This window comes from Branchiostoma floridae, chromosome 4 (genome assembly GCF_000003815.2).
Source record: "Branchiostoma floridae strain S238N-H82 chromosome 4, Bfl_VNyyK, whole genome shotgun sequence".
Lineage (NCBI taxonomy): Eukaryota > Metazoa > Chordata > Leptocardii > Amphioxiformes > Branchiostomatidae > Branchiostoma > Branchiostoma floridae.
In genome coordinates this window covers 20,828,234-20,846,969 of record NC_049982.1, presented here as the reverse complement: position 1 = coordinate 20,846,969, position 18,736 = coordinate 20,828,234, and the positions used below count along the sequence as shown (strand labels likewise).

General features: G+C 39.0%; 1 protein-coding gene across 1 annotated transcript in view; it reads right to left on the bottom strand.

Moving 5' to 3' along the window:
* Nucleotides 1-224: 224 nt before the first annotated feature.
* Nucleotides 225-18,736, bottom strand: part of LOC118415000 (exocyst complex component 4-like) — a gene marked incomplete in the record, with an annotated part of 34,516 nt that continues 16,004 nt past the window's right edge. The window contains 28 exon segments of the mRNA XM_035819367.1: nucleotides 225-862; nucleotides 1,220-1,331; nucleotides 1,679-1,774; nucleotides 1,996-2,114; nucleotides 2,394-2,508; nucleotides 2,705-2,736; nucleotides 3,085-3,183; nucleotides 3,325-3,432; nucleotides 4,892-4,939; nucleotides 5,632-5,807; nucleotides 6,101-6,239; nucleotides 6,414-6,487; nucleotides 7,641-7,744; nucleotides 8,636-8,699; nucleotides 8,979-9,051; nucleotides 9,330-9,416; nucleotides 9,707-9,755; nucleotides 10,643-10,734; nucleotides 11,111-11,163; nucleotides 11,390-11,411; nucleotides 12,284-12,422; nucleotides 12,735-12,805; nucleotides 13,011-13,177; nucleotides 13,709-13,768; nucleotides 14,296-14,443; nucleotides 17,264-17,340; nucleotides 17,753-17,841; nucleotides 18,631-18,736. Coding sequence (XP_035675260.1) covers nucleotides 674-862; nucleotides 1,220-1,331; nucleotides 1,679-1,774; nucleotides 1,996-2,114; nucleotides 2,394-2,508; nucleotides 2,705-2,736; nucleotides 3,085-3,183; nucleotides 3,325-3,432; nucleotides 4,892-4,939; nucleotides 5,632-5,807; nucleotides 6,101-6,239; nucleotides 6,414-6,487; nucleotides 7,641-7,744; nucleotides 8,636-8,699; nucleotides 8,979-9,051; nucleotides 9,330-9,416; nucleotides 9,707-9,755; nucleotides 10,643-10,734; nucleotides 11,111-11,163; nucleotides 11,390-11,411; nucleotides 12,284-12,422; nucleotides 12,735-12,805; nucleotides 13,011-13,177; nucleotides 13,709-13,768; nucleotides 14,296-14,443; nucleotides 17,264-17,340; nucleotides 17,753-17,841; nucleotides 18,631-18,736 — 2,708 coding nt within the window.

Sequence of the window (18,736 nt, the reverse complement as noted above, 5' to 3'; positions counted from 1 at the left end):
GAACATTTATTATCTTATTTTGCATATACATAATGCAGTTTGTTGCATGATTTTCACTTCCATACCTTCTAGGAATAAACTATACATAAAACTACATGGCGGATATCATACATGTATTGTGGCAGGAATATCATTTTTAACAGCTAGGGATAGCAATTTCTGCACAGCACCAGAAGTCACCAGCATACTGTATTCTTAAACATCCAGTCTTCAGACTAACTTCATTTTCAACACTTGACCTTGATTTTTTAAATATTTATTTCTCTATTCATTTGAGATTTGATATACCTGATGCATATCTAATCATTGACAGGCTGTTACACAATTATACAATATTGCTCACTCAAAAATCCTATGATAACAAATCAGTCAATTGCACTTCTCTGAATTCATCCATCCATGACTTCCTTTTCTGTACTTTTTCTACTGCAATGCCAATGCAATGCTCTCATCTTTGTGCAGAGCACTTCAAATTGGTACTGCATGTGCATGGGCTTTTACAGACATTGCAGTATACAGCACACAGTAACTGTTTATTTCACTCAGAAAGAAACAAGAAAAAGGTTTTCCTCCAAACATTGAACCTCTACACATCTGCATTTCTTGTTGCACTTAGTGATGGCGTGGCTTCTGACTGTAGTTCCATTTCCAACTGTTGCAAATTTGAGTGCAATCAAATTTCTGTCATCTCTGCGTTCTGGTTTCCAACTTTCTGTGCCATGATCTCCTTGAGGCGCCACAGCCGCGCGGCGTGGGCCTTGGCATCCGTACCGGGCGTGCTGCGCTGGAGAAGGTTCAGCGCATTGACATACTCCAGCTCCGTGAAGTGGACCCCCTGCTCAACAAGGCTGTTCAAAATCTCCTGAAATCACAGATGAGAAATCAATCAATCAGCTAATCAAACAAATAAACACTTCTATTCAGGTGGAATAAGCTAGTTGCAGTCTCTAAGTAGACAATGGAAGGTTATCCCCCGTTCATTTCTAATAATCTATTTGATTTATTGTAATGTATGCAGCACAGAATTTCAATCTTAATGGAGCTAGCAGCTGATTTTGGGACGATGCTACCTGCTTTTTCTTCCATTATTTACCTTTATATGCCCTTGACATTCCAGAAAGTGATGTTTTACTAAAGTAAGCTAGCCTTAGATGGTGGAAAAGTCAGACTTTTGCCTGTCTTTATACAAATTGTAATGAAAACACAGATGATACCATACCTCCACAGTCATATACAGTGTCTCGTAGTACTGTCGTGCATGATCCAGGTCCACTTCCCTTGACATGGTGATGTTAGTCAGGTTCTGTTGGAGAGCAAAGATGTTCCTACACCTGTAGCAAAGGGAAATGACAGATTGGTTGGCAACATCATCATCATCACCATCATACTGGTCAACATACTGGTCATGAAAACTTGAAATCTAAATGTGTACAATTTTCCAAGAATCAGGCAACTACCATTCACCATTCAATCTGGAGGTACAGTCCCGTAAGCGCCCCTTCCACACACTCCTATGCTACTGAAAACAATACCTGTACTTCATGCAGGTAAAAACAGGTCCCGGAGATGTTTTGGGCTGCTCGTAACAACCAGAATGTCTAATCCAATAGTTTTATCTGTTACATGACAACAAACATGGTTATTCAACAAGCTCAAAAAACAAGTGCTGTACACCTACATCTTCTTGATGCCGGAATGACTGATGCGGCTGAAGTACTGGGTGCTGTTGACAAGGATAGATGACATCTGATGACCCAGGCCTTCAAATATGTACCTGCAACGTGGACAACAACTTTTATAATACAGACAACTTAAGGAGACATTAAAAAGGTCTTCTATAATGCTAGACTTACAGATTTGAAAAAAAACAATGGACACGAAAACAAGAGCAACCTAACAGATGACTACAATGTTAGTACCCCACATGTATAATCCATTGGCATACAATACTAATAATATAACATATTCTGGAATTTCTTCAATCCAAGAACTTACCTGAACTTGTGTGTGTTAAGTGATGTTGTGAGAGATTCCTCGATGCTGCTTAAGTCCTTGTTGAGTTTGACCACCAGTGGATCAGGGTCAGTGCTCTCCAGATTCCCACTGTAATTACTCTAAAGGAGCAAAGACAAAACTGTTAGGAACTTGGGGGATGTTTTTCCTTTGTAACAAAGAGCTGACTGGAACTTTAATGGGTTTAATGGATGGGGCTAACCAGCAGGTCTCTAGAGTGGCTACCAATGAACGCCATATTGGACCAGACCTACCCACTAAAAAAAACACTGATAATTTTGCGACTTATTCTGCAATCACACCCCCACCCTAAGGCAATGGTAAAGAATACAATCTGCTTAAAGAGAGTACTAAGCAGAGAATTGTACATGTGTATTTACCTGTTTTGCCATGGGAAGCAGGAAGAAGAAACAGTGGACTCGGACTTCCAGATGGAGAACCAGCAAGCACGTCTCAGCCAGATCCTGGAACTCACGGGCCAGCGAGGTCAATGACCTGTGGGTCAGGAAAAAAAGCTACATGTACATGTATAAGGAGAGCTTTTTGAGCTGTTATGCAGCACAAACTTGATTTCAATCCAAATCAGTCCCAAAATTAAATCTTTCTGAAAACTAAAGTTACAGACATTATAATTATGAAAGTGTATCACAATTCATGCTCAAACACTGGAGGTAACGTCTGACAAACTTACGCTAGTGTGGCAGGAGATACAGGCTGCAGGTCCTGGAAAAACCAAAAGGAGGCACCGGAGTCAAAGTTTATAAACAGCATTGAACATAGTTATCATCATGCAACATTTACACCATTTTGTGGGCAGTAGAAATTCTTTCTATTGAAACTAGATAAATCACTGAAAACCTGTTAAGATATCTTAATGCCTTCAGGCTTTCTTGCCCAGATTGGTAACATGGTGAATGTTAATTTAGACGATATTAATTAAAAGTATGTTGCCAGGCAAATATACAATATACTTGATACTCAAGTTCTTGCTTAAAATTATGTTGTCTAAAAAAAAACACAATCTAAACCAGTCCACAATGTATACCATGCATGGTGATATGTAACACTCACAGAAGGGTTGGAGTCGGAGCTGGCAGGGCTCAGTCCCATGCCGGGGGATGCCAGGGGCAGGGTGCTGTTAAAGGTACGGATCCTCCCTGCAAACCACTCCTACATGGGCCAAACCATGGAGACACAGTACAACAATAAACACACAACAGTAAACATACATGTAGTACAGCAAAGTCAAAATATCTCTACCTCTGACATGATACCAAAAACACATTGTGTACATATAAAGTGAGGACTTACCAAACTCTCGTGCAGATTTGCCAGCACCCTGAGGTCGTTCACGTCTTGCAGTACCTCGTACTTTGGTATGAGGGAGTCGCCAAGATTGTTGGTCAGCAGATCAGACTCCTGTGGCATGGAGGTGGAAGGTGCCATTCTCAGTGAGGGTTTGATAATAAGTGGTTCTGGCAATGGTTTGTTAGTGGAAAATGATAATATAAACTGATGGTACCATACAACAAGCACAGCATGACTGATACCCAGCAGCCTTTGTTATGGCCAACAAACCTGATTCTATGAATAACATCCAAGTACACATATGTTTCTGTCCCTGTCTATGAATAATGTATTAGGATAATGATGCTTTGTGTGTATTAATCCAAATCGGACAGAAGCCATGAAAAAGGATGTTTCCTGATATTTCTGTCCTTAAATAAGGTAATAAATAGATAAAACAACACATTAGTGCCCGACTTAATTTTCCCCTTAAAGCGTTACATGTACAGGAATAAAATACCCATTGGTTATTACATGTAGTCTGCCTGTTTCAAGCTAATATCAAAGCATCTCTGCATCTTTAACATTTAGGTATCTTTTTATGTGGATACACTGTGCTTGGTTTTCAAAATCAAATTAAATGTCCCAAGAGGATATCATCGATAAAACCATGTTTGAAAGGCCTGAGCCTCTGAAAGAAAAGATACTGAAAGCAGACAATCCATAATTTATGTTAGGCCAGAACAAATACAGTGTTTGGTTCTAGGTACATGCAGTCGATGTAGTTGCAAAGCTGAAACATAGCAAGAATTAATATACTTTGAAAAGGCTTGATGTGCATGCAGCTGAAGTAAACAACAAAAATTTACTACTATCAGCTTGATATTTCAAACCAAGGACTTGTTCAAACTGAGAACCAAATACAAAAATTAGTACTGCCTTGAATACAGCATGCAAATTACCAACATGCAACGATGGGCTCCTCTGTGAAATGAAAAGTTGAAGCATTAAGAACAACTCAGACAGGACATCCCTGCAACACCAGAAGGCATGCACCACTGCCAAAGAAAGCTGTTGAGAAGCACATGTATATACTGATTGTATGTTATAAGGCACTTGCTGAAAGGAATAATAAAAGGAAAGGCAAGAATGTCAAGAATATGACCATGATCCCTCTTAAAATTGATAAGCTAAAAATACACAAGTGACGTCTGCTGATGAAGAGTTGGAAAGAAACTCAACCTTTGGTACATAACACGTCAGCCCTGTTTGAAGATTAACAGATGCGTAAATGTATACAACATAGACATATAGGTAGGTTATTATAACCACATGTATTATACTAGTACATGTAATTTACAAGCTGTATGGGAAAGGTCAATACAAAAGGCCGGCTCCACATCTATTACATGCATGGTTTAACGTTATGGCAAATGATGCAGTTCTAACTTTGTTAAAGCTTGATATCTGAAAGACAATGAGTATGACATGAACCCCAGCCATGATGCCATGCAGGTTATTTGCTTGTCCATGCCGACACCCTTATTGCTACATATGTGTGCATGCCCACAGCGCTTCCCGCCATGTCTACCTTGTTGTTCCACATGGTGGTAATTCTCTCCTCTGTCCTGTCCCTCTGCTGCTTGTGTGAGGAAACACAGTTAAAACATGCTGAAGTCAGTCTGGACTAGTCCTGACTAAGATGTTAGAGGTACATGCTAACATCAAAACAACCCGTGATAGGGTTAGGTGATTGACAGGGTGAATAGACAACAGTCAGAGATTTCTTTTTTTTCACATGCAAGGGCTTTTCTCCACAAGATTGTTTTTTACCCCCTTTGAATTCTTTTTGCCAGTTTGACTATGTCTTTTTTGGGTTTCTTCCTGAATTTTCCACTTAACTGGCCCACAGATTTTTCAAGGTCCCAAATGGATTGATTTTTAACTTCATATACATGTATTAGATAGAATCTCACCATTACATCCATCATTTATTCCTTTTCATTTTTTATATTACTGTCTTATCGAGATTTCATCATCAACAAGCTAGAATTAAAATCAAAAAGTTATGAACACTGAAATGACACATTATCATGTAGGTTAGATGATAAGCAATATTAGAAAAGATCTTTTCAGTTAATGTTCATAGCCTTTTTGGCCATTCTTGGGTAGAATTTTGGTCTAAACTTCATGTTCATTATCTTGCATGCTCTCACCTTAGTTTTCCCAACAATTACAGCCTTCGTCGTCTCATCCTGGTGTTTTTGCCAGGATGAGACAATGCCTATTTCCCCTTGCTGTTCTTTGCTGTTATGACCTATATGGTCTCACCTTGGTGTTCCTGGCTCTAACAGCTTCTGGGTTCTCCACCTCGTCCTCCTTGCGGGCCCTCCTGTTCTCCAGGTTCTGCCAGTTGGGCAGCGAGCGCAGCAGCCGACTGATGTCCTCGTCCTTCGCCCAGGTGGCGCTGATGATCCGCTGCTCCTCCGAACCTCGCTGGACCACACCTGGAGGAGAGAATATTCTCAGCCCGATCCCTCAAGGCAAATCTTTAGTATTCATCCTCCAATTTCTTGGGAGAAATTGAATACCTAAAACACTTGAAATAATAGTAATAATAGAATTTAATTCCCACAAATGCTTTTGTACAACTAATGGTTACAGTAGGGCTACACAATGGTGTGTCATGGCTAAAGCAAAGGAGTTCTCAACTCCCCTCATCAGTAACAACTTCCATGCACAGCACTGGTAGGTTATACAATGTGAGTTAATCTGTTGTTTTACAGTGCTGTGTTCTGACCTCTGTAGGCAGCCTGACACATGTCCCTGTAGTCCTGCAGCATCTTACAGATCATGGACAGGAAGTGGTCTGAGTAGGCCGGCAGGGCGTACATGAGTTCTCGCAGCTCCGACAGACAGCGCTCCACAGTTATGGTGCTCTGTAGACAGAAGGTACATAGAAGTAAGCTAGGGCATATGAAGGGTAATGTTACATGACCAACAAACAAGGTTTTATTGAAATTCTACCTCATTAAACACTAGTTCATCACTGAAGTACGGTTAACAGAAGAACAAAATGCATATGCTATTCAAGAGTAAAGAACAACCCTGACCTGAAGCAGTGGTCGCTGTAACCCCATAGTTTTCATCGTGGGAGCATCTGTTAACAGTTTTAAGGCCTCTGCTCCTGAGGTAAACAACAACAAAACTTTCAGCACTACGGTCAACAACAGCACAACTTTCAGCACCAGCTGTATCAAACCTCTGTACTTAACAACTTCTACCATGAAAACATTTTCATCTTTGGCATAAGCCAATCAATCTTATGCATCAAGTTTGGTGATGAACAACAGCATTTCAGTACCTGCTGTGATCAATAGTGAAATGACTACCAATGGTGATTCAACTACGACAAAAAACATCAACCCTTTAGAGTCCATTCCAAGACACCATGAGGGTTTTTAGGCGATATTTATAATTAGTCTGAATTATTTTGAATAAAAGAATATCTGAGCCACAATGATCAAATTATTTTCAAAAAATTGACTAAGAAAATACTCATTTATTTGATTTTCTTTGAATATTTTAGAAACATTTTGAAAGTAACTGTACAAAAATATCTTTATTTAGAATAATTGTGAAACCTCTCTGTGATTATTTCACATTTACAAATGTTTACAAAAAATGGTAAACCTGGCCAAATGGTAAAATTAGTTTATTGCCCCCATAAAAGTAAGCCCTATTGTTGTATCTGTATATTTTTAGATTTCACTGCTGGGCACTGGTGGATCCTTTGTGGTGGGCCATTGTTGCATGGCACCCAACCATACTTTGCAAGGATGTGTGAATTGCTATCTTCCCAGCCCACCGAACCATTTACAAAAAATGGTAGAAAATGGTAAATAATGGTAGAATGCTGTTATCATTATTTAGAAACCATTAGAAGTATCCAATTCCACACCATAAATATTTCCAAAGTTTTACAGGACCAGGGAAATATTTATAAAGTTGAAGCAGTGTTAAAAATATTTCTGAAGTATCAAATGTCCTAGACATATAATTACAAAACTTTAAAATCAATTCTAAACAATGGCAACAAACATCCGCATGGTGTCTTGGAATGGACTCTAGTATTGAAACAATGAGACAGTACTCAGCATTTCAGACATTTTGAGTGTATCAGTAGTTTTGCTATTTCTGTCAATATATTCTTGTATATACATGTATATAATTGGTGTTTTTCTCCTTTTGTTACCATGTGACTGCAAGATATTTGCTGGGGATTTAAAATGTCAACTGTCTTTCACATCTTCCAGCCACTAGTGTTGAGTCCTGCCTACCCCTGCTGGCTTGCTGTATGTTCTTGTTGACGTCCATGTGAACCTGGCCCAGGAAAATCGTCTTGATGTAGTCCGTAAGGAAGTCATGCAGCTGGCAGTGGGCACTGGGGAGGGCAGCAGAAAAGTTGATTTTTGTTTACTTTCTGTTTTGCTAAAAATATCGTTTGGCAAATCGCACAAGTACATCTATTGCAGACCCAAAATATCAAGCAAGAATGGAAGAAAAATATTTTGCTTTTTAACCTTATGCAACAAGATATCTATAGCATACAGTTTCATGACAAGTATAACGTATTATCTCACTTTGCAATCTTACGTATCATTACCCCAGAAAGTCTGAATGAATGAAGAGTTCTTTTACATCATGGACGTACGAAGTCAACTGATACAATTACCTAAATTACTATATTTACTTTTATTTTGTTAGATCACACTTTCATCAAATAGAACTGGAAAATTAGAAACAGAGAATGCAACCTCAACCTCAAATTATCACATTTTACTTGAGTTTGGATATTATATTTGACAATACACCCTTTTCAAGTGCTGGACATGATAGATAAAAAATGAGCCAATGTGGCAAACATTAGACTGGTCCTAATTGTTCTATAACAAATAGCATTCTAACCAATGATAGCACACCAATTAGCAACTTGACCAATTAGAGAATTGCTGCAGGTTCGTCATATTTGCATTATTATGTTCTCATTAGCATTTATACGTTTCGATGAAGGTGGGCGGGACTATGGGATTGGTCTATGCTACTCTAAATTGCTCTTTTCTATGATAACACTCGTTGTGACTGTAATAGTCATCATTTGATCTTCTTTTTAAAAATCAGTGTGGTTTAGGATAACATGTAAATGGGTCCTGATTCAGTAGAGAAGGCTTTGCTTGTTTGCCTCATTGACCTCATCTATGTGCTGTCATGTCTGCCATGTGAGAAAGGTGTATGACTGTTCTAGCCAAGGCCACAAAGGTGTGAGGGTCCTTACCCTGATGAGTACTGCAGTGTTACCTCAATCTCCTTCACAAACCTCTGCAGGGTGTTGAAGATGACTACAGAAAATGTGACACAGGTGATTAAAGAAAAATCATACAGCAAATGGACAACCATTGATAGCAAATGCAGAATGTTTACCTCCAGCAAAATACAGTGCTGTATGAACTTTTTTGTGACAAATATTTTAGAGGTAAACTATCCACCTAAACATCTTGCAAATTCACACAAAACGCAGCTGTCATGACATGAGCTTATGTGAGGTTTTGAGCTAGGTGCTGGGTCCAGCACACTCAAAATTAAAGACTTATTTCAAGTAGCAGAGTAATGATACTTACCCGTGATGTTCTTGGCACCAGGTTCACACACATACTGAACCTCTGTCCCGTTCTCAAGTAAGTCTGGCTCACCCTGGAACAAACAAGAAAAAACAGTAGTTTTAGCATACAGTCTAGATTGAGGGCTTAGCAATTCTCCTTCTGAATCAGGATTTGCCTTTTTGCACCTGTTTTGCCATAATGCAGTTTACCAGTTTTGACATTATGATTCAGATAATGCAGATAACGATATGATCATGTTATATTGTAATATCAGAGGGGTTTTCTAATGGTACTGAGAGAGCTACTTTGGTTACAGTAAAATTAGCTCAGCCTTCCAGAGTTAAGCGTTCCTGTAAAGTGTCCACCTACCAGCCCTCCTTTCTTCCTCTTCTGCTCTCGAAGGTAGTTGTTCATACTGATGGCATGAGATGACATTTCAAACTTGAACAGTGGGTACTGGAAACAGTGAGGAGAAAAACAAACTATCATTCATCAGATGGTAAATCCCTTCACATCATACATACAGGTTAGCATTATACCAATATGTTATCATATATTTTGCCATATTTTATCTATGTAGTATATCTAAACCTCTATACCGGTAATATGCTGTTTTTTCTTCTAAAATTATATAATTCAAATCTGTTTTGTATACAATGTTAATAACCTCCTAAATTAACTTGTTGTGATAGAAAGTGGATAAAACACCCATTTGGATTGGTGTTCAAACTGCATGAGAGGCTTACCTTCTTCACTTTCTGGTGCCTCTTTTTGCTGAAGTATGTGCTGATATCACTAGAAGAAAGACAAGAAAAACTACAGTGTTCACTATTTCTCTAATCAGTTTTTGATAAAACAATACTTCAGCCAAAGCATTTTTCATAATTGAGAACAAAGCATTTACATGTACCCAGAACTATTTCAGTAAAGAGTTAATCAAGTGCTGAGAGGTTAAGGTATCTCGGTTGGCTAAATTGGCATTTTGACCTTCCACTGTTCTCTTATTAATAAATTAAGAAAGAATGGAGCCGTAACGAATGTTGATAGATGGGCATTAGAGAATTCTAAATCTGATTTTTTGGGGGCCGAATTGATGACGTCATCATTTTTATTACCTCTGATATTATTTTTTTCTATGACAAAATACAGCACCTTGGTACATACCACTGTAATGAAACTTCGTTTTTCGTTGCATAATGATGGAAGCTACAAACGTAGTGTTGCGCAAATTGATATCTACTAATGATCTGTAGTAATTAGAAAATGTTTGTTTTCATCTAATTAAAAAAAATTAATTCTTAGTAACTACGGATCGTTAGTAGATATCAGTTTGCGCAACACTACGTTTGTAGCTTCCATCATTATGCAACGAAAAAAAAGTTTCATTACAGTGGTATGTACCAAGGTGCTGTATTTTGTCATAGAAAAAAATAATATCAGAGGTAATAAAAATGATGACGTCATCAATTTGGCCCCCCAAAAAATCAGATTTAGAATTCTTTAATGCCCATCTATCAACATTCGTTATGGCTCCATTCTTTCTTAAGTCATTAATAAGAAAACAGTGGAAGGGCAAAATGCCAATTTAGCCAACCGAGATACCTTAATATGTTAAGTAATTGGAAGTCAGTCGTCTGGTATGACTCTCTAGGACCTGCCTTACTGCACCCCAGGTTACTTACAGTGTTGCATCTGTGTAGGCAGACGGCACCTGGTTCTGAGATGCAGACGCTGTGTTCTTCACATCCAAGTAGTCATTCAGCACCAGCTGGAGCTGTACAGACATAAGTGTAAGAATCTCGGATGTGGGACAGAAACCTACAGTTTTTGTATCCTCGCAGTCATACAAAAAAATTAAATTCCCTGAAATGCCAGAATTGAATTATCTGGCATTTACGACCCTCTGCTGCAGTCGTGTGTCCCTGATGTCACAACCGGAAGCTACAGCAGACAGGTCCATTCCGTGAACATGGAGTCAGCTCAAAATTTGGGGTAAGTCTCAATCAAACTTGGTGTTGGTTACATAAAGTTTAGTTTTTCCACAATGTCATTTACCAGCACAGATGAACTTTCATGCTAATAATGGAATTTCTACCATGACTAACCCCTGGCATATGTACCCACCTCCTACATGTAAATGTTGTACTCACCACAGCCTGCATCCTAGACCACACATCTTCCCTTCCATACAGCTCAAACTCAGCTGGAAACAACAGAAAAAGTTAAGTAGTAAATGCTTATTTCTCTTTTCTTTTTATCTGTCACCGATTTAACTTCATCTTTGAGCTGGCAACAAATGGCAATTACTTGAAATGCAACATTTTGTCATTGATAGCATAAATGTACATGTATATGAAAATAGTTTGATGTACATCAGTTTTCAGACTTGGAGGAATGACAAAAGGTGATCTGTAACAAGAACAACCAACCTTGTCCATGAGAAGCAGAGTTCTGGAAGGGGAAACAGAGAACATAGATGTGTTACAGACATGCAAATCAAAGAAGGTCTGAACATATGGTTGTATGATCAATATATATCTTTTTTCAAATTGTGTAAGAAAATTCACATTTTTAATCTTTTATTTCCTTATTTTTGGTCATTTAAATTGTTACCAGAGTGTTAAATGAGAGTATGTGCCATTGTAGACTACATAACTTCGTGTGATCCAAGAGAGAACCATAACTTGCATTATTGTGTTCATCTAAACATGGGTGAACATTTGAAGTCTATGACCATGTTAATATATTTGTGCAGGTTAAGAGAAACACCACAACACAAGTTCATATAGCAGCTGTATTCTATCAGTGTTTATCTGTTTCAAGTATAGTTTCCTTTTGCAAGGAGAAGAGGAATTAGTGCTTCTTATACCTAACTAACATAGACTATCACCTGCATATGCCAGCCAAACTCCGGTATACTGGAATCTACCTTACTCTTGCTCCAGTCCAACAATCACTTCCATGCAGCAAAGCCTGACTCTTGTTTCCATTAAAACACATACTCATAGCCAAACCAAGGAGGTTAACCTCCTTGGCCAAACAGAACTCTTGCCTATATTTTAGACAAATGTACCAATCATTTCTCTACTTAAAGGTGCCAGGCTTTTCTGCAGGGAAGCAACCAAAGGAGCAAACAAAGCTAGAATATGCTGGATACAAGGCTAACACCCCAGTGCTCGCCATGAAGACCACACATGTGTGTTCCCTCCTCTACCTTACACCACATGTCTCCATCACCACCAGCCCGGCAAAACAACATTAACAATATGTACCCATGGTTGACTTGGTGACACAATGCCGGCTACCAGGGGAAAGTAACTCACAGAGATACGCTGCAGGAACATGAGAACAGCGTCGTGTGCCTGTGCAACGCAGCGGAACTTTTCAAACAGGAGCTCAAAGAGTTCCAGTAGGAGTCTGGGTTGGTTCTGCTGGGTGGCTGTTTCTCCTCTCTGCTCAGCACTGTAGGCAATAAGGTTGTGAACCATATTGACAAACTCAAAGCTGTATCAGATAGATGTTGACATCGATTGTACCTTGAAATTTGCTATTAAAAAGTTCTCTACCGGTACATAAATTTGATCCTGAAAGACATTCTATATATATGGGGACCCCAAGTTTGGGCTCGTACTGCAACATGACATTTTACAATATAGGTTTCATGACAATCATATCAATATGTTTTGTCATTATCATGTACACGACTGCTATCACAAGGTAAACAGGACAAGTTCAATACAAGCACACAAAATACACGTCATCTTTGTTACATACTTGTCCAGTACTTGTGCTGTTGTCCGGTGCACGATCAGTGTCATCTCCTTCTCCATACGGCTCTTGATAGCCTGGATACATGTAAGAGCAGTGGGCATCAAGTTACATGTAGCTGACACAGAAGTAGGTCTGAGACATTTGAAGAGACTTTCTTATAGTATGAAATAGTATAATCATGAAATATCCAACATTGATTCTTTCGACATGCATCAAAGACAGCTACTTGTATTCCCCATAGTATACAGGCCCATGGAAACTAAGGGAAGCAACCTTTACCTCCACTGTTTCTGGGATTTTCTGCAGAATGGAGAGGGACTCCACCAGGACTGACATGAACTGCACACTGTCTGCCTCAGGATCCCCCTCCATGTCCTCCTGCACCTGGGCAGGGTCCTCATCACCGCCCGCCACGCCCGGAGACATGTAGTCCAGACTTCGGGACCCTAGCAAGTGAAAAGGGTTATTAAGGTCATCAAAAAGTACAAATCTTAATCCATCATGATCATATACATGTCTATTACATATTCATAACCAAGGACAGAGTCATGGGACAACATCATACTTTTTTTATCAGGTGACGACAGTATTATTGTTCATCATATTGGTACAGCATTACTAGATACCAACCTGATTTACATAAATTTGTATAATTTTAAAAATTCAATCAACTCCATTACATAGTATTGCTATCACCCAGTAACTGGCTAGCAGCCCTTCCCTCTCCAACACAAGAATGCAACTTTCAAATGAAGAACAAAATTATTGTACTTGAAATTGGTCAAAACACTCCTTACACATGCGACGACTCTGGAAGAAAAGTGAGGAAAAAGCTATTTGTAGCCTAACAATGTAAAAGGTAATATTACATCTAACATGACCTAATCTATTCTCAGAAAACAGGGTACAGTGTTAGTAAACAGGGGGAAAGTTAGGCAGGTTCTCTTCAGAAGGCTGTCAGATGACCATGACCTTACTTGAGTGTCCCCTCTTGTGTCCCTTTGACCCAGGGGTGGACGCAATCCCCTCCGCTAGGACTGTGGCAAGCAGTGTCACATGCAGCACATTAACATAGCACCATATGTGGGAGTATGGATATGTTCATGGCACAAACAAAGGTGCTTGGCAGCATAATATTAATAAGAGCATAATTTTGCAACAGTAAGGCCCAAAATCAAGGATAAAATAAAGCACAACAACAGCACATTCAGCACGTTAACAGAACATCACATGCAGTAAGATGATGACGGTACAAACATACTAAGGTAGCACTAGCAGTATGATAGCATGGGGTCAGCAGTAAAACAATGGCATCATGATACAGTATGATACAACAAAACATTACAATGCAGCAATGTGAGAGGATATTACAGGAAGCATATCAGGACAATGATAGCACAAGAATGGCAGCAACACAACATTACATGATAACAGCAGCAGAAGTACCATCAAGGAATGGCATAATGCTGCAGTATAACAGCACACCACAACATGCAGCACAGTTACATTCTAACATTCTAACATCCTAACAGTTCTGAGGCACAGGCTAGTAGAAAACTCAAACCTTGTTGCAGCAGTTTTCTAGCAGGACTTGGGGAGACGTCCCGGGTGCCCTTGATGGACCCCTGTCTACGGAGCGGTTTGTTGACTTGAGCAGTGGAGCGGATGTACAGGTGGCGATGCAGCTCCTCTATCAGAACCTCATGCATTTGCTGCATAGGAAATACAACTGCAGGTCATGTAGGAACTTGCTTTATTCCCTTCGTGAAACGAAGGGTTTGTTTTGAGTGCTGTTTTTTTGTGAGAGGGACGTTTGTCAGCCTGATAACTGGGGAAGGCATGGATGGATTGTTTTGATATTTGGTATGTGGGTAGGGTTAGACATGACGAAGGAATGGTAGGAATTGCGTTACGGCAGGGCGCTCTAGCGGAGTGTTATTGTACTGCAGCAGAACTTCCGGTTTTGATATTTTTTTTCGGGACATGTTTGGGTGATGATTTTTAAGTGGTAAGTTGCTGTATAAATGAATAGTAAGGTGTGTAAGTTTTGGCCACTTAGGGGTTTTGCTGGGGCGGTGAAAGTCATTCTTGTGTTAGGTTTTGAGAAGGAATTATGGAAGCAGGGGTCGATGGATCGGAATGACTGTAGGTATGCAGATAGCTTAGGTAGTGATGTACATAATTGTATGATTATTATGCAAATTAGGAGGTAATTAGCAGAATGCAATAGGTATGTGGCAACCTGATTTCGTAAAGCTGCAATTTGGAATGTGGGTAGCTCTTGAGACAGTGAAGAAACGTACGTGGCGTTTTATCGTTTAGTGGCTTTTGACGGTTTTGCCGGGGATGTTTGTAGTTGGAAAATAGGTCCGGCAGTAAACCAGTGTGGCTATATTTGGGTGTAATGGCGTAATGGTTCTATATTTGGGTACTGACGTAATGCTCATGCCCAAGCCGACTGCAATGGTTATATGTTGGTTGTTACGTCATGCAGTTGTGCATGGACCTACCCGACCCCACAGGAAGTGACCCCCAAGGTCATAGTTGCGACAGACGTTTGTATCGAAGACTACAAGAAAATGATTTAAAGGGATAGTACATTATACATGATGGGGTGTACATGTATCCCATAAGATTTGATAATCTGTAGACCAAGAATAAGGGTAATGATGATATTGTATACAGGGGCGTATATCATACGTTTTAAAAGGGTCTATACACGTAACAGTTACTACCGGTACAATACATTGCTGGACAAAGTTACGTAAAGTTTATGTACGAAGTGGAGCAGGGTTAAGTGTTTTTCACAGTAACTTGTAGTCATTGATATGATTGTTTATAGGGACTGTACATTAGACATATGGGATACACAATGTAGTGGACTGCATTGTGAAACAAAGAATGTTACATCATCATTGTTGCAAGCAACAAGTCGGCAATAATGATCTCTACCGCAGGAGTCGTATATTATACGTAAAGGGGGTTGTACAAAAAACTATTATTACTTTGTGGAAAGGTCCATGCCATGTATCAAGTCGTCAATATTTGTTTTATCTCGATAGTCCATTATACACATTGGAAGTATTTAATATCTATAAATATCTTTTTTTCAGTTACAAATGTAATACATGTACGTTTGACTGTCCTGTTATGAAATGCTGCGGATTAATTAATTGTGCAAACTAGCCCCTGGTTTGCATTGATAGAACTTGATTATAGAAGGCATCCCCCAAGTTATCTAGAGATCAAAAATCACGACGATCCGTCAACCCTTCCCATGTTATTACCCTCCAAAGGGATGATGCAATTGCGCACGCGCGTAAGACTTGGTGTAAATTCCGGGAATTTTTACAAAGGCCACAGCAAGTAAATTTTATGGATGACATCCTCTGCAGACTGCAAAAAAAGTGCGATAGGGTGAAAAAAACAAGGGACAAAACATGGCATCAGAGCCAACAAGGCATTCATTCCTGTTTTTAAGACATGCACTGGTATGGTAAAAGTGACACTAGTGTCGTAGACTGGCATCACCAACAAATTTGGTAAGCACACTCATAGCTTCCATATATCCAATAAATTTTATTTCTACAACTACAGTCCTGGGTACCTCGCAAGTGTCACTTGTACAAGTACAATCATTAGGCTACAACACAACATATTTGCTAATTATGGTACTTTATCGTCATGTTGACGGTCCCTGCAGATGAAAAAATTCTTGTTTTTTTTCTGAAATCAGGCGAAATTTAATGCACTCGCGGATGTCATCCATAAAATTTACTTGCTGTGGCCCAATCGGACATACTAGTACACTACTCAGTTAGGCTAGTATTTCTCTCATTGTTAGTTACATGTGTCTTATGTTTGAGTATCTGCTAATATGAAATGAAGTAGGCTTATAAACTGTCCTCATAACCTATGCAAATTAGCCCCTAATTTGTATGATAAAATTTGATTATGTAAGGCATCTCCAGAGCTATCTCACTCATTCGCTCGCTCACAGTCCATGACAAAAACTATCTGCATTCCAAATACCATGACAATCTGTGAACCAAATTATTCCACCCCAAAGCAACTACATAGGCTCGGAAAAAATCCTGTAGAATTCCGGACAATTTTGCCAATCGGACGTATCATATACTGTTAGGCTAGCCCCTGAAATGTCTATAAAAAAAACACCCTCAAACCACCACACCCTCACCCATTTCACGAATGTTGAGTTCTGCGAACGCTTGTGTTGTACCTGTTATTGTACGAACAGACTGAGACTAATCTGTTTATGACTTATCAATTAAGAAAGACACTAAAAATCTTTCGCAACAGCTGGAGATGATATATGTACTATGCATAAGGTAAGACAGAAAAATGATGATGACTTTAAATTTCAACAATAAAACACTAACAGTCAAAAATACAATCATACAGCTTTCAGATGATATATACATGTATATATATATTCTGCCATAAAATACCAGGGATTAAAAGCTATGCAAATATACACATAATGTTGAAATACTGTTGTAAGTTCCCCAAACCTCCTTCTTGTTCTGTAGTTCTGCTCTAACATCCCTGAGGGCTTCCACACCAGAAAGGGTTCCTTCCAGGGAAGCAACTGGATATAAGAGAGACAACAGACATGCTCAATCATTGTCATACAACTGTCTACCACCTCAACCCCACCAACCAAAAAATTAGGAAAATAACAAATTTATATATATATATATATATATATATATATATATATATATATATATATATAGAGAGAGAGAGAGAGAGAGAGAGAGAGAGAGAGAGAGAGAGAGAGAGAGAGAGAGAGAGAGAGAGAGAGAGAGAGAGAGAGAGAGAGAGAGAGAGAGAGAGAGAGAGAGAGAGAGAGACTGACAGTGGATAGAGTGGATAGAGTTAACAATGAAACATTGAGATAACTGATACCATCCTTCATTGGTTCATTCACTCATTAATTTATCTAGTAGACTCTTCATTCAATCTGATATATAAAATTTTTACATAATGAAAAGCCCTACCTGCTGACACCAGTAGTTCAGTAGCATGCAGGTAGTGTTTCTTAGCCATGTACTCATCCAGCTTCTCTGGGGTCTGTTTCACGTTCTCACTGGAGGGGCAAAACTATTATCAGTAATCATTTAAACAAAAGACACAATGAACTAGAATTCCATGATCTCATGTCTGTACCAACTAATGTTAACCTTTACCACTGATCTGATGTTTTCTTAATGTTTCTCATCGAAAATGTAAATAAGGTCCTCATTTGCACACGGCTTATATCTTCTCCACTAAATAACTAGCTATAGCCTGGATACCATACCCCAATAGATACTTGAGATCGGGCTGGGGTTTGGTAACCAGGCTACTAAATAACTGACATAAGTCCAATGATGTATCCTAACAAGGAAGGCTATTCTAGCATTTCCTCATCATTTATACAAATGAGGTTCTGATTTGCATCATCTATCTATGTTTACTTTTTTTTACTGAGCCCAAGAGCTATCTAAAACTTAAATTTGGCGACTGTACCATCTTCAGATTAAGAGATTCAGAAAAATGAAGTTCTGCTGCAGTAACATAACAAGTCCCTAGAGGGTGTAATCTTTTTGAGGTCTCATCAAGACCAACCAACATTACAACTATCAATTAATTCTATTTGTTGAATTATCATGTTCATTGATGGACACAAACCAAACATAACCAAAATTATGCATAGAGAAGCATTATTGCTTTAAAGTTAGTTTTCAAAAATTACCAAAAACTTAGAGACTAGTTGAAATGTCGGGCTTCCAATATGGCATCTATAAATTAGGAATCTGACCATTTTCCTGCTACCAATTCTACATAACCAACTGTCACTATTTAATCACAAAATATCATCAGAGAATAGACCCACATCTGCTGCAGCAGTGATAGGATCTGTTTGTGTTCGATCCCTTCAATCCAGAGCTTACGCAGTTCGTCACGTTTACAGCGCAGGAGGCTCTCACACGACTTCAGGT